Source organism: Carettochelys insculpta, chromosome 6 (assembly GCF_033958435.1).
Source record: "Carettochelys insculpta isolate YL-2023 chromosome 6, ASM3395843v1, whole genome shotgun sequence".
Lineage (NCBI taxonomy): Eukaryota > Metazoa > Chordata > Testudines > Carettochelyidae > Carettochelys > Carettochelys insculpta.
In genome coordinates, this window is record NC_134142.1 from 62,600,873 (window position 1) to 62,616,193 (window position 15,321).

Sequence of the window (15,321 nt, forward strand, 5' to 3'; positions counted from 1 at the left end):
TCGTTGTGCTGAAGACTCCCAGCTCAAGATCTTTACCTCAGTTGCCTGAGGCCTGCATCTGAGACAGATGGGAGCACAGAGGTGGCGGGGTTGGTGGAAGGGGCAGGTTAGCTATCTGCCTGAAGCTCAGTCCAGACAAGGCTGAGATGCTGGCAGGTTGAGAGAGACAGCCAGAAGATTTGGCAAAGATGGAGCAGGGTCTGCATTATGAGGTTCCCTGGCTTTTTGCCCTGCACATTTGGTGTGCTGTCCAGGCTTTTAAGACAATACGTTCCCCCTGGGAGCCTTGTGCCCTAGATCACACAATGCTTGAGCTTAACAACATGTCATCTCCAATTCGTGAGCCTAGCAATTTTTAAAATACAATTAATCCCTTTTTGTTTTGAGCCAGCCTTCTTATTTAGCTGTCGTTTCCTGCTAATCTGTTTTGGTCTCTCTGAAGTGGCCAGCATGAATTTAACCCTAGCCCTTCTGTGGTGCAGCCATCCTTGTGGTATTCTCCTCCAGCAAATCTCCTTAGCCCCTAGTATGATGCAATGAGCTGCAGGTTGCCTTGTGCTCATGTTACGACTCCCATGTCTTAATCTGTCCATAAATCTGCCCTTCCCTTCCAGACCTATTTCATTGACATAGATTAATAGGTATTTTGCGTGTGATATGCATTCATATCCTCCCCACTGACATGTCCCATCACAGCTAACCCGTGCACAGTGTTGGCCGTGAACTAAAGAAACTTGTTGGCAGGGAATGTTGCCACGTGGAAAATTATCACCAGCTTTTACTGACACCATCATCATCTGATCAAGATTTCCCCTAAGACATAGTACAGGGTGGGAGAGATTTGGTTCTCATCAAGGCTTCGGGATGTGTTTTTAAGAATTAGGAAACTATTATATTTTGTTGGGCTGGGGGAAGATGGGAGTGATCTTAGGAGGAGTGAATGAGCACGAAGTCGTGGAAGTGAATGGGGAGAAGCTGACGGGGTGACTTGTTCCCTTCACTGGCTCATGCAGGAGATGGGTGGGTGGAGAAGCCAGCACGAGCCACGGTTTGAAAGGTGTCTGAATAGAGCTTGCTTTTCTTCTCTGCAACTTCAGTTTACAGCCCAGATTGGGAGGAAGGAATTTGTCCCATGAGTTTTCCCTCTAGTCATCTGTGAGCTGAAGCAAAGCAGAGTTGATGAATTGCTTTGGATAGAGATTCCATAATTTTCTTAATCTTTTCAGGCCTCCTAAGGAAGGTGGGGATGTGCAAGCAGGGGGGGTGGAAGAAATGACTTCTTGCAGAAATCTGCTTTTTGTTGTTGTTATTAGCAGCTTCCTGGGGAAGAATTGGTGGGAGGGGGTTTGGGGGAAGAGGTAGCAGAGACTAGACGGATGGATCTGGGGAACAGATGTGAAGATAATGAGCAGGAAAGTGAAGTGCTGAGGGAGACTGGGATTTGGCGGGAAGAAGAACAAGCAGCGGGACTGGTAGGATGAGAGTATGAAGAATGTGTGTGTGTGTACGGAAGGTGGTGTGTTTGGGGGCTAGAAGGGGAAGTGCTGGTGACTGAGTGAGTCAGATGCTGTGTGTAAATGAGATATTGATGTCTGGTTCCTTTCCATTCCTCTCCTAAATTTAGCCTGGGGAAACAGCCTCTGTTTTTTCCCCTTTGCCAGAGCTGCCTGTTTCTTCTCTGGAGGTTTCGTGATAGCCCTCGTTGCGCTGATCCCCAGCACATGTGGAGTGTGCACAGTGCAAAAAGGCCTGTAGAGTTTTCTGACAGCATGCTGGAGACAAACTGTCTCAGCCTCTCCTACTTACACACTCGCTACTCCAAAGTGGCCCCCTGCCATCTCTGTTGGAGGCAGTTCAACTCCTCTACAAGAGGCTTCCAAGAGGGTCTGGAAGCAATGGAGATGTGTCACTGCCCCCTGTGCATTAAGATTGAACCAATTACTACCTTATGTGTGGGCTCCCTCGGAACTAAACAAAACAAGGCACCTAGATAACACCTTTTGTCTGAAGATCTCCAAGTGCTTCACAAAGGAACATTAGACTTTAGTGTGTACACCATAGATTCCAAAGCCACCTTCTGATTTCTTTTTTTTGTCTGCAGCCAGAGTCCATGATTACATGTTGCCACTAGAATGATTTAATGCAGGGTCAAGCGTGTGGGACCATAGCCCTAGAAGTAAAATCAGTTCTGTAGGAACCAACATGCAAAAGAGCTTGATACCTGATTAGCTGGGACACCACTTAGGTATCAGTACTACTGCCACTCAGCAGTGGATAGTTTAATTGAGGGCTTTGACATCAAAACAGTGTTCAAAGTGGGAAGAAGAAATGATGCAGTTAATCTGCGTAAGCTCTGCCCACAATCCCAGAATAGCTGGACACATCTGCTAAAACAGCAGCAGCGAACTAGTTAATAATGTTGACCTTTTAAACTCTCATCAGACACAAAAGTTCTCCATTGCATGGAAACAATGCAAGCCTTTTTTAGATCTGTTGTCTGTTTTGTCTGTATTTGACAGCTCTCATTGGGACACACGTAGAAAGTCTTCATGAGAAAATATATATATATTTTTTTAATGATTTTCAAGGCTTACTTTCTGCAGAAACTGCTGTAGGCACTAGAAAAAGTGGTGCTTTGATGGATTTGACTCAATAGTGTTTGGTATGAAGAGTGAAAATATCAACACTATTTTCCCTACCCACTGATAGCAAGACACTGAAGAACTAGAAGCTTACAAAAACTAAACATGTAGAAGGCTAGATGGCTCCTTCTGTGTATTTGATAATTTATTTTCGAGTTTGTCTATTTGATCAAGAACTCCTCCAAAACGGTAAGATATTGGACCACCACATTTGGTATACAGCTTCCTTTTATTATAACTTAAAGCAAGTTTGGTTGTGGTTTGGGTTTGATTGTGCCATGAAAACGGGATGTAACTGGAATGGGATGGCTTCTGTCTCTTTTCTGCATGGCTTTATGAATCACCAAAGCAAGTTCAACCTCAAAATTGACGAGTGAATGTTGAAAGAGACTGAACCAAGATGAGCCAGAAAAATAGGCTGAACCTGGACTAGGATTACTTCTCAGTAAACCTTACAGAAGAGAGGTAAAATGGAGAAATTGGAGTAGTGCTCTGTTTTGGCACAGCTAAATCAATGCCTAGGTTTGAAAACTAGAAGAAAATGTTACTGTAAACCAAATTGACTGTTGCCCTCCTCTTAAAACTCAGTGAATTATAAGATTTTTAGAGGGTTGAAGGAAAAAAATGCACTTGATGGAATTTCCATTTAAAATGTATTAAAAAATTAAACACATTTTAGCAATGCTTTTCTTTTAAGGAATCCAGAATAAAAATTAAATTTCTTAAAAATTACACTGTATTTCTGAAAAACATTCATTTAAATAAGCGTGTTCATTTTCCTTTTGTTTTCCAAAACAAACTTAATTGAGTTAAGAATCCAAACAATACCATGTAAATCTGCTCATTTAATACTAAAAAGCAATGTTCATATAGCAGGGGTGAGCAAACTTTTTATGTTGGACCTCGTTTTTAGCCCCCCAGTTAGTAGGCTTCTTAGCCTGTCTAATGTAATCTAAACTGATGGACATTTTGTGTTCATATTTAAAAACAAAAACAAACCTTTTTTGGTGTGTGTAAGAAGCTAAATCTAGACTGTAAAAACTTTATTGGTGGTATATAAATGTGAATACACATACATAAAACCAGTAACATTTCCACGTTTTAATGAGATGGAGGTGCCTGAGACCGACCAGGCATTTGTGCTGTGCCCCTGCTTACAAAATTTCATGCACTCCAAGGGCCTGCCCCCGCACTTTGCACACCCCTGAATAAAGCTTGACAGAGTAAAATTCATTAGGGCAAACCTGACTGATACATCTCAGGATTCATGATGACCATGTAATCTTATAAGGGTTAGAAACAAGATAATGGACTAGGTAAACCAATGATCTGTTCCGATATAGCAGCTTTCATTTTCCTATATTGATTTGAGCAATTGCATAGTCACAGAATACGTTATAGGCTCTCCATAAACCCTGCTTTGGGAAGCTGTTTCAAACACCATTGGCCATGGACCTCAGCAAAACTGTAACACAGAACACTCCAAGGATTGGAGGCAGTGCCTTTTTTTTGAGTGGACAGGGAGAGAAGGAGCTGGTACTCAGCTGGCCCCCCTCCCACCAACCCCCCCGGGGCAGCCAGTCTTATGGCTGTGGGGTGACCATATCTCCCTCGGCCAAATATGGGACACGGGAACGATGCTGTCCTGGCCAAAACAGGATGGATAGTCACCCTACTTGGGATTCAGGTGGTGGTTGCCCTGTGGGGGCTGCCACCTTGCTGGGGAGCTGCAAGGGGGCAGCTGCGGTTCGTGGCTGCCCCATTAATAGGGGCCCCGGGAACTAGCCTGCCACCCTGCCAGAGAAGCTCCTGGCTCCCCCTCCCCCGCCCCCCCCCTCGCCAACCGGGGAAAGTCAGGTGGCACCCACCTGTTCTAGTAAAAAAGTAGAATATAGGACAATTAGCCCCTTCGGCAAAATATATCAGGACACCAGGGTGGTGCCCAAAATACAGGGCTGTGCTGCTCAGAATGGGACGGCTGCTCATCCTATGTGGCTGGGGCTGGTTGGAGGGATTATGATGTGGAGGCAGACTGAGCTGAGTAGCAGAAACCAGGAGAGCAAATGTGGCCATAGTTAGCTTTTAAGCTTTGCTAGTGCAAGTTAAAAGAACAACTCTGACTTCCACCCTTTGAAATGATGCAGCAATCTAGCACAGAGGGGAAATGAGACATTCCTAAAGCTGCAGAGCGATTCAAAATGAGAACCAGCTTAGAACTGAGGCGTTTCTGGCTCCCAGGCTTGTGTTTGTAGTATGCAATGCTGCCATATAATTAACGGCATCTCATTTGTAAATTACAGTTCTGTTCTTTAAAACAACCTAAAATTTGGGTGGAGTTTTTATGATGTAAGAAGACTGCCATGGCCTACATCTGTGAAATTCATTCCCCATGGCAGTGTAGCCACAGGATATGTCTTGTTCCATGTTAACTGGAAGTTGTGTATGTGTGAGGTGAAGGGGGTACGTGTTCATATATTTTGATGGATATGCTTAAGAGTTATTTTTTTAAAATGCTGGGTATGACTGGTGTTTAAAACCTTGTGTGACTGTCAGGAGAAAAATTGGCTGACTAGCAGGTTGGCACAGTGGTGGGATTCAGTAGTCTCAGCACAGAAGTTTTAGCTTCTTTGATGAAGGAAGAGATCTAGAAGGAATGACAGGAAGTTCTGCAGAGAGAATCACTGGGGACAGCCAACTCTGGAGGTCTGAAGTTTGTTTGTAAGTAACTACAGGCTCAGTTGCTTAGGTTAAGAGTAGCAGCAAAAGCTAGGATCCTACTCATTTGCTGATCCATTCTCAGAAATGCTTTGTTTATTGATTTGCCTGCTTAGTTTGAAGTTCTTGGCATGTTTTCACACGTCTTTTAATTTTAATGGTTTCTTAGAGAAAATGACACAAAGGGCTGGTCTGTATCAGGATCATACTTTGGCATACCTATGCCTTTCAGGAGCATGAAGAAAGCATGTAGTTTAGAGGCATAGCTATGCCGACCTAATCCCTGGTGTTCAAATTGCTGTTTTCCATCAAACCAGCTACCATGTCTCGGGTAAATGGATTATGTGTGCAAGCAGGAGAACCCTTCCTATTGGTGTAGGCAGTGTCTACACTGAAGCTCTATGGACACTGCAGTGGTTGAAGTATGAATATATCCAAAGGTCCTGTTTTTAATGCAAATGTCCTTAGTCATGAAATAACACAGGAACTTAACATTTTAAAAATGAAACAAAATAAACAAAAAAAACCTTGGACAGAAGCAATTCTACCTGGATATTGGGTCTGTTCTCAATTCTTCATGCTGTTTTCTGAAACTTAATGGGCCAAAGTTCTCCTGCGTATCATCTTCTGAGTTGCACAAGGGAGGACTTTAGTCCATGAGGCCTACCTTGCTTCATGTGGAGGGATTTCTCTTTGTGTTTCTGATTGGCTGAAAGCTGTGGATTAGGTAGATTTTTCCATTTGCTAATATACTATTTTATAGGTCATGATTTCAGGGCCTTATCCTCCCTTGACTTGCAAATGGGTTCCAGACCACTTACCTCTTTACATGAAACCTGGAGAAGTGAAGTAGAGTACATCAGACCTGAAAGTGGTGTGACTGGTCAGGCTAAATTAGAACCTTCGGTGCTTTTTACTCTTAATTGCTTAACATACTTGCCCTGCTGGCTGACCAGGTTATCTGGACCATTAGAACTGTGCCAGTAACAGACCAGTGAATGATGGTGCATGTCTGGATGTTCAGTACAGCAGATGTATTTTACCTGGGCATGGCTTCAAACATTTGGCAGTCACACAGGCTATGTCTGGAGAAAACACAGGGTGGAAACTTAACGCTGGTCCTAGGGAAGGAAGTGGATGTTTTGCAAGCTGGTGAGTTGGAGGTTAAAGTTTCAGTGAGCTGTGGCGGTGTCTGGTATGAAGCAGTGATGTTAACAGAGTGTGACAGTGTCAGGCAGTGGCTATGGGCCTGAGGTGTTCAAGTGTCTGTACCTCTCTGTGGAGTCTGTTCTATTTCATAACTTATATGGCTCCTGGCGAGCAACCCTGTCAGACCAAGGGAGAGGCACAGCATGGGTCAGGTGAGAGTTTGTTATGACGTGCCAATGCCTGGAGATATGTTGTGGCTTGCAGGCTTATCCGACCGGTGCTGAACTTGAGGCAGGGGATCCCTGACTGCTGCTGAGGTAAATGAGAGAACAGATTGAAGGGACACACTTGTAAAGTTATTTCCTGAGCCTCATGAGTGTGATGAGTCTCAATTAGTTCTGTCTAAAAGCTCGTGCTTGAGAACTTTTGCCTTCTCCATTGGGATGAGACCTTTTGGTGGCATTTGTAGAGCGAGCAGGTGCTGTAATGAAACCACAAGGCCTCTTCGGGATGTGGTACCATACTCCCTTATTACAGTTTGTAAGCGTTTATCTACCCCAGGAATTTCCTCCCGTGACTGACGTTGATGACTTGTCACGTGCTGGTGCAAACTTCTGTTACACGTAGTGTACAAGTTGTGATTTGCCCACGTGTATCTAAGCCAGTCTGAAATCCGTAGTATAGACAGGGCCTTTCTCAATCTAAGAGGCACGTACTGCCTAGCCTCAAAATGGCACATCAGTGGAGGGAGGGAGCTGCAGGGTGCAACCCAGCTAAGGAGCAACACTGCAAAACTGGTTAAGCTTTTGAGGTGTTCCCTGCATGTTGTGTGGAGGAGGGTGCTGTGATGCATCCTCTTGTACTGGGGAGGAAGCATGGTCATACCTAGCCATTATAGAGGGTGCCAGCTTTCCTCAACCATTTCCTCCTCCTTTCACTGTCCCCTTTTATGCTTTTTGCCAGGAGAAGGTAGGAGCTATGTATTTCTATGTCAGAAGCCATGTTACCTATTTTTTTTCCATTTAAAGTGCTGAATAAACTTTTTTCCACATGCACTGGGGTGCGTGTGAGTGTGCACCACCAGCACAAACCAAGCATAGGGCTCTGGACCTGCCACCCATCAGTTGGGAAGCATTGAATCTCTCCTAAGCAGCTGCCCAAGCACTCATCTTACAGGGAGCCCTGGTCAGAAGTCAGCGTCGCTCCTGCCCTTGAAACAAAAGATATCTCCAGTGATACTTCCAGCTCCAGTGAGTCCCTGCAACACCTGAAATGTCTCCTCCCCCCATATTGCAACCCTATGTGAGGGGATTTCCTAGAGGTAAGAGAGAAATGGGGTTACCGGGAGCTGCCCTGCCAAGTCTTGAGTTGTATTCGACTCTTTCCTGGGCAGCTGCAGGCCTTTCACTTCTCAGAAGCTGAGTTTTCATAGGGTTGGGTCCTTTCCTCTTGTGTTATGTGATGAGGACCGGGCAGAGATGTGTTCTGTTCTGTCCAGTGTTGAAAATGATCCCTGGCTTTTCACTGGTAGAAGGTTGCAGGGGGCGGGCTGGACAAAAATGGGGAGACTGTACCCTGGAATATACCCAGACTTGTGTGGGAGCAGTCGTCGTGGCCCGCTAAGGGTGAGAGTCCTAATTTTGTCAGTAATCTTAGAGGGAGGGGGTCTCCCCGTTCTTGCTATTCCAGACTGGTGGACCTTAAGATAGTGGTGGTGATGATTATGTTGATTACCCAGGGAGATGCTCACCACCGTCTGTTTCTGGAGTATTTCCTGCTGGCTGGTTTCTCAATAGCCCCAGAGGAAGCTATTTATTGTTTTAATTTATCTTCAAAGTAGGTGGGCTTTTGCTCTGTGCCTCTTGTTTTCTGACTGACTAATGACCTCTTAGCCCAAATTGCAGCCTTTTCTCTCCTGTCAGTACTTACAGACAAGAAGCATACCACTCAGGCAGCATGAGCCAGACAGGAATTATCTTCTATCTACCCACTAGGGTCTAGACATCCTGATTTGGTACCCAGAATGAAGAGCCCTCCTATATCTGGCGGGAAGGGACAGAACCATAGGGCTGTTGCATAGACTTTCCTAACTCTCACCCTTTTTTTCCTCTTTCAGCCTCTGGAAAGGTGATTGTTTATGGCACTCCACATCAGAATGATTTGTGATTATTCCCCAGCCTCTCTTTGCCTTTTCCAGCTGGCTGGGCAGGGGTGGGGCAGGCGTGCCAGGCTGTCCTTCGCTCTTCTGCCAAGGATGAGGCTACGGAGCACGTCATGATACCAAGAGGCTGTTCTGTCAACTTTTCTGTCTTTTGTTCTCTCCTTCTAGGTGTGTTGTCGTGCTTTTCAACCCTAGGAAAAATAAGCAACATCATATTCTAAACAGCTCCAGGTGAGTGAAAGTGCAAGACACGCAGGCAACCGGCCTTGTATTACTTGGGAGGTGAATTTGGAGTCCCCTTTCTGGCTCCAGCGACCTACAAGATTTGCTGGGGAGAGTGGTGCCCAGAGCTAAGGAAGAGATGGGGACTGGTGTCCTAAACTCCCCCAGCAAGAGTGACTGGCCTGGGATGACTGGCTGTGGGGAGATGTTGCCTGCTAATTTAACCCTAGTAGGGAAAATTGTAGCAGTGGTTGTTAGGGAAAAGCTCATAAATACTACATGCCCATGGAGAATGTTTTACTTGAATTCGGTGGGGCTAGAATTACTCGATTTCCTCCCCCCGGCTCCCCAAGTCTGTAGCCTTAGGCCAGGCTTATATTAGACCTGAAAGTCAATTTTCAGATATGCAGTTCTAGCTACCCCAATTGCGCAGCTAGAATGGACGTATTGGAAATTGACTGTTGACTGCCTTCATTAAGGGAGGTTGATGTGGGCGTTTCTCCTGTTTTAACTTCCCTTACTCCCCGTGATAGGAAGGAGTACAGAGGCCAGCTGTCAACACCAGATGGATTGACTTTATGCATCTTTATCAGACCGGCAAATCTGAACTCTGGAAGATAGACCCTGATGGGGTCAGTCTTGGCAGAAGTCCAGACAAGCCCTTAGTTGGGAGTAGGACTGACGGACAGCTGGTTCTCTAGTTGCCAGGCAGGTGGCAGGGCACCACAAGCCTGCAGCTGTGGAAACCTTTTTGTGCTGCAGACATGCTGAAAGGGTTTGAGCTGCAAGGAAGCCAAGTGATCAACTCATGGGGAAACAAAACCATTGTCAAGTTATGATGTGTGCTGTGGGCCACTTCTCGGTCATCCCCACCCTCCCATCCGAGGGCAACCAGATAGCAAGTCTAAAACATCCAAGTGGGGTGGAGGGAAGCAGGATCCTATATAAGACGAAGCCCCTTATATTGAGGCTGTATTGACAATTTAGAGATCTGCTCGCCCTCCTCACTCATGACAGACTGAACTGAAATCCAATACAGGCACGGCTTCAGGGTTCTCCTGTCTGTTTCTCTCTTTTAGGAAGACAATTACAGCTCTTGCTTTCTCCCCTGATGGAAAGTACTTGGTTACTGGAGAGGTAAGTGCTGAAACAGGGATGGGTGTGCAGGCTGGGAAGAAGTGTGTGAGAGAGACATGCCTCGGTTTCATTAAATCCTGTATCCTCCTTGGCAGGTTTTTTTGCCCACAGGGTGTCCAAAGAGAGATTCTAACTGTGCCACTGCACTGCCTATGTGAGAAAACATGGTTTTGGCTCTCCCACACTGTGATGCATCTTAGCTTCAGACGAACTCATTACTGGTTGTCTCCTTAAGCTCCTGTTAAGAGGGTTTTCTAAATATTCCCTCTGCACAGATCAGGGCAATTAAATCTCCTGGGAGAGATTCCTTGTGCTGGAGACAGGATGGGGATTAGCCGAGGGTATTTGGAACTGCAACACCTAGGAACATAGGAGAAGGAGTCAGGAAGGGATGGGGCCTGGAAGTTTCCAGTGGCTGAATTTAATTTAGGGTTGCATCCCTTAGGATATCCGCGAGTGAGCCACGACTGTGACAATGTGGTGGAGAATGGAAGCTTCATGAGCAGTGCTAAAGTGGCCAGTGCCCCGGGTTTGGTAGTTTATGCTTTGTGGTTCACAACAGGTGTTTTAAGAAGAGCAATGGTGGCTGTGGCTGCGTTAGAAGTGCAAGATGCATACCGTACGTGTAATGAGTTTGCAGTTGTTAGATTCTAGAAAAACACACAGATGCCACCCCAACCCCTTTTTGATCATGTTCAGCTTACTGTCATCTCTCTTCTAATGAGTACTTGTCATCCAATTCCAGTGTGTTGTAATTTGCTGGTGAATATGTGTGCGTCATTGGTCCTTCACTTGTGCCCAGTTCTTGGAGGATATGAGTAGGACTGGGCAAAATTCTTTTGTCAAACTGTTTTTATTTGCTGAAATGTGAAGGGATGAGTCAAATCTAGCTAATAGTTTCAGAGCAAAAAAGAGGAGAAAACTCTCTGAAAAAAGTCATAACATGATTCTTTGCTTCAAAATGACAATTGGTTTTGAAATTTATCTAGAGTTAATTTAAGAAACCTATAACAAGTAAAACACCCTTTTATGAAATATTTCATTTCAGCTTCAATTAAATATTTTTAGTCAAAATGATTTTTTCCTCCCTGTTTTTTCACTTCAATGAGAAAATCAAATGTTTGCTGTTTTAGGTGGCCCTGAAAAATCTTTCCTTTTCTTTCCTTTCCTTTCCTTTCCTTTTCCACCTACCTACCCCTCTAAGTACAAGTCTGTTACAAGCTCAGCTGTAATTTTTCTGGCTCAAGATCGTACGTTTAGCTTGGGATGTCCCTGATTCAATCCCCAGTGTATTGACCAATCCAGTGAATAGTCTTAGAGAGGTCTGTCCACATAGTTACACTAGAAATACCATCACTGGACCTAACCACGTCAGTCACATGATCAAGGGCTCATATTCCTGCACTTCCACTAATGTAATATATGCCATCATGTGCTAGCAATGCCCCTCTGCCATGTATGTTGGACAAATCACTTCACAAAAGAATGAATGGATACAAGTCAGACATTAGGAATATGAATACACATAAACAAGTAAGCGAGCATTTCAATTTGGCAGGACACACCATGGAAGACTTAATGATGTGCGTCTTTCAGAGGTTTTTAACCCCAGATTACAAAGGTGGACATCTGAATTGGAATTTATGTTCAAGTTTGATACCTATCGCCATGGACTCAAGAAAGATCTCAATTATCTTATGCATTGCAAGGACAGTTTTCCCACTTTTTGATATTTGCAGTTATGGCAGGCATCCCACTTAACTCAACAGACACTTGCAGAGTTTTTTTTTTTCTGCCCCCACCCTCATCTAGCTGATTTGTTGAGTTTTTCTTTCTTTCTTTTCCCTCTGTTATCCATTATTCTCCAGATCTGAAAAAGTAGGTCTGTCTCATGAAGGCTCATCACCTAATAACTAATATTGTTAGTCTTTAAGGTGCTAGAGGACTTGCTTTTTCTTTTCTCCTCTCTCTTCTCCCCATCTGGTGAAGTAAGCCTGTTAGTTGTGCTTCAATAGGCTTCTTCTCTCTTTATAGACCCGACACAAAGAAGGACCCATTTAAAACACACACACACACACACACACACACACACACACACACACACACACACACACACACACACACACACACACACACACACACACACACACACAGAGTCGTGTGGCACCTCATAGACTAACATATGCATCCATCTGACGAAGTGGGTCTTTGCCCCCACCAAAGCTTATGCTCCAAAATAGTAGGCATCCTTCAGTCTGCATAGACTATGGATCGCGCCCTTTAAAGTTTCAATTGAAGACTTCATTTACAGCGTCTGTTGTGACTATGAAGACCCACACGAGAGTGACAGTCCTTGCTGCATCTCTTGCAGATGTGGTGGGTGTCTGGCAAGTCCTTAGTGTGCTTTCTGTGCGCTCGCTTCTCCTCTGCGAGCTGTCTGATCCTCATCTCGCCCTTCTGAAGGCCCTTGTGTAACCCCTGCCTCCATCTGCTGCAGTCGTCTGCTAGTTCTTCCCAGTTGTCCAGCTCGATGTCTGCCTCTCTGAGGTCTCTCTTGCAGACATCTTTGTAGCGCAACTGGGGGTGTCCGGGAGGTCTTTTGCCAGAGGCTAGCTCACCATACAGGATGTCTTTTGGAATCCTTCCATCATTCATCCTGTGGATGTGGCCAAGCCAGTGGAGCCCACGCTGCCTGAGGAGGGTGTGCATGGTTGGGATTCCAGCTTGCTCAAGGATTCCGCGCAGAGAGGTCTACCGTTGACATGGTCTTCTCTCTAAGGCAGCTGCAGGAGAAGTGCAGGGAGCAGAGGAAGCCACTCAACATAGCCTTCATCGACCTGACCAAGGCCTTTGACTTGGTCAGTAGGGATGGTCTGTTCAAACTGCTCCACAAGATAGGCTGTCCTCCACAGTTACTCAAGATGATCCAGTCGTTCCACGAAGACATGAGAGGAACTATCCAATATGACAGTGCATTATCGGATGCTTTCAGAATCGGGAGTGGCGTCAAACAAGGATGTGTGCTTGCTCCGACGTTGTTCGGGATCTTCTTCGCATTCCTCCTGAAGCATGCCTTTGGATCTTCAACAGAGGGCATCTTGCTGCACACAAGATCTGATGGGAAACTGTTTAACCTTGCAAGGCTGAAAGCTAAGTCTAGGGTGCAGGAAGTCCTCATCAGAGACGTGCTGTTCGCAGATGCTGCTGCTGTAGTGTCTCACACAGAAGACCAGCTTCAAAAACTGCTGGATCAGTTCTCCAAAGCGTGCAAGGACTTTGGGCTTACCATCAGCCTAAAGAAGACAAATGTACTCGGTCAGGATGTTGCTGAATCCCCATCAATCAGCATTGACAACTATACGTTAGAGGTCGTCCATGACTTCGTTTACCTCAGGTCCACCATCACTGACACCCTGTCGTTGGACACTGAGCTAAATAGGAGGATCAGAAGAGCAGCTCCAACTCTGTCCAGACTCAGCAACAGTGTGTGGAATAACAACAAGCTGTACACTCACACCAAATGCAAGTCTACAGAGTCTGCATCCTCAGCACCCTCCTTTATGGCAGCGAGACTTGGACCCTGTATGCCCGCCAGGAAAAGAGGCTGAACGTCTTCCACTTGCGCTGCCTCAGGCGCATCCTTGGAATATCATGGAAGGACAGAGTGACCAACACCGCTCCAAAATATCTGTTAGATACAGACTAACTCGGCTACTCCTCTGATACTTGTCACTGTAAAAGACACTTAACAAGTTATACCCACAGAGTAGAGCTGGCTGAAAATTCTTTGTGGGTTGTTTTTTTTGAGCAAAAGAGTTTTTTGTATTGGTTGACGTTTCATTTTTCAATGAAAATTCAGATTTTAGTTTTTATTTTTAAATTTTGGTGAGGAAAATACCACTTTCTCTCCACCACTTCCCCATCATTGAGGTGTAGAAGGTCAGAATTAAAAAAATTAAAGGCTATTTTCCCCCGGCACAGCACACAACTTCCTAATCAAAAACTTTTTTTGCTGAAGAACAGGAGAACTGAACAAAAATGACACCTTTTCATTTCATGAGTTGTTCTGCAGCATATAATTTGCCTTTTTTGTGTCCAGTTCTACAGCCATTTGTGGCTTCTCAAAAGTATTAGTTTTGTTTCTTTTCCTGTAGTGCCCCCTGCTGGTGGCAGCACTTGGTCTTACCCCTAGTACTGCCCCTGACATTCTGTGCTAAGTGTAGACTGGTGTTAGGTGACTGAAAGAGTGTTCAGCTTGAAGTCTTGACTCTCTCAAAGTGTACTGATTCTGCTTAGTGATGCTAAATTGGTGCAAGGCTGGATTGTTTTGAGAGAGACCATGGAGGCTGACCCTCATCCCTCTGTATGTGTTACCTCTGGTCTGAGTGTGTCAAATGCTGAGGAAATGGAGGCTTTCCATATAGGACTAAATTGTGTGTGTCATGGGAGTTGATAGAGCTCATGGCTGGTAGCATCTATTCAATTATGTAAAGTGTATTCAATTTGTTCAAGTCTCTGGTGGCTGAGGATCTAGAGGTTGGTTTCTTAACTAGTGCGAGTGCTTTGCAGAGTAGCTGTATTGACTTTTGTACCCCCATGACTGTAACCTTGAGGCTAGAACTCTATCGGCGTGAAAACTTGAGCTGAGTAAATTAAAATCTGACCACTGCACTTTTCCAGCCCAGTCGCACCCGAGGTAAAGCTGCAGAGCAAGACAGTTAAGTGCATTCTGCTCATGTTTCTGAGGCTTTGACTTTTCTGTCAAGCATGTCGCCCTTTCACGTGAGCAAGCGACTTGTTTTACCCTGACTGGAAAAGATACCATTTTGCCTTGTTGCCATGGAGACCTTATCTTGCAGGCCACTTTTTGACAGGCTTCCATGTGAAATCTCCAGGAAGCTGTTGAGTAGGCTTTGCCTGTTAGTCATGTAGTTGGCAGGGATCTCTGCCTGTCTTGTACCTTGTATTTCCCTTTTAAATACTTAACTAAATAAGTGGTTTTTCACAAAGATTTAGTGCTGGCAAAAGGTGCTGCGTTGACATCCGTAGTGACTGTTTATCCACAGAACAAGTGCAGCAAGAAGAGAAGAGCATCCCCTCCAGACAGTGCCCTATGTCTGCACTTCACATCTAATGTGGAGTGACTACCTTTGGGAAAGAGAAGATTGCTAATTTCCCGTGATCCTCCCCAAAGAAATTGTGATGAGTGTGGCAAGTGTCATGTTTTTGTGGTGTGAACACCTGGCCATTGGGACCTCTGCCACCCATGAGTTACTGGTTTCCATTACAGAGAAC

At 45.1% G+C, this 15,321-nt stretch overlaps 1 protein-coding gene across 1 annotated transcript in view; it reads left to right on the forward strand.

The window, feature by feature from the left end:
- MAPKBP1 (mitogen-activated protein kinase binding protein 1) overlaps positions 1–15,321 on the forward strand; it is a 136,120-nt gene that overhangs the window by 67,392 nt on the left and 53,407 nt on the right. The window contains exons 4-5 of the mRNA XM_074997048.1: positions 8,836–8,898; positions 9,969–10,026. Of these exons, the coding sequence (XP_074853149.1) occupies positions 8,836–8,898; positions 9,969–10,026 (121 nt within the window). The remainder of the gene's footprint in view (positions 1–8,835; positions 8,899–9,968; positions 10,027–15,321) is intronic.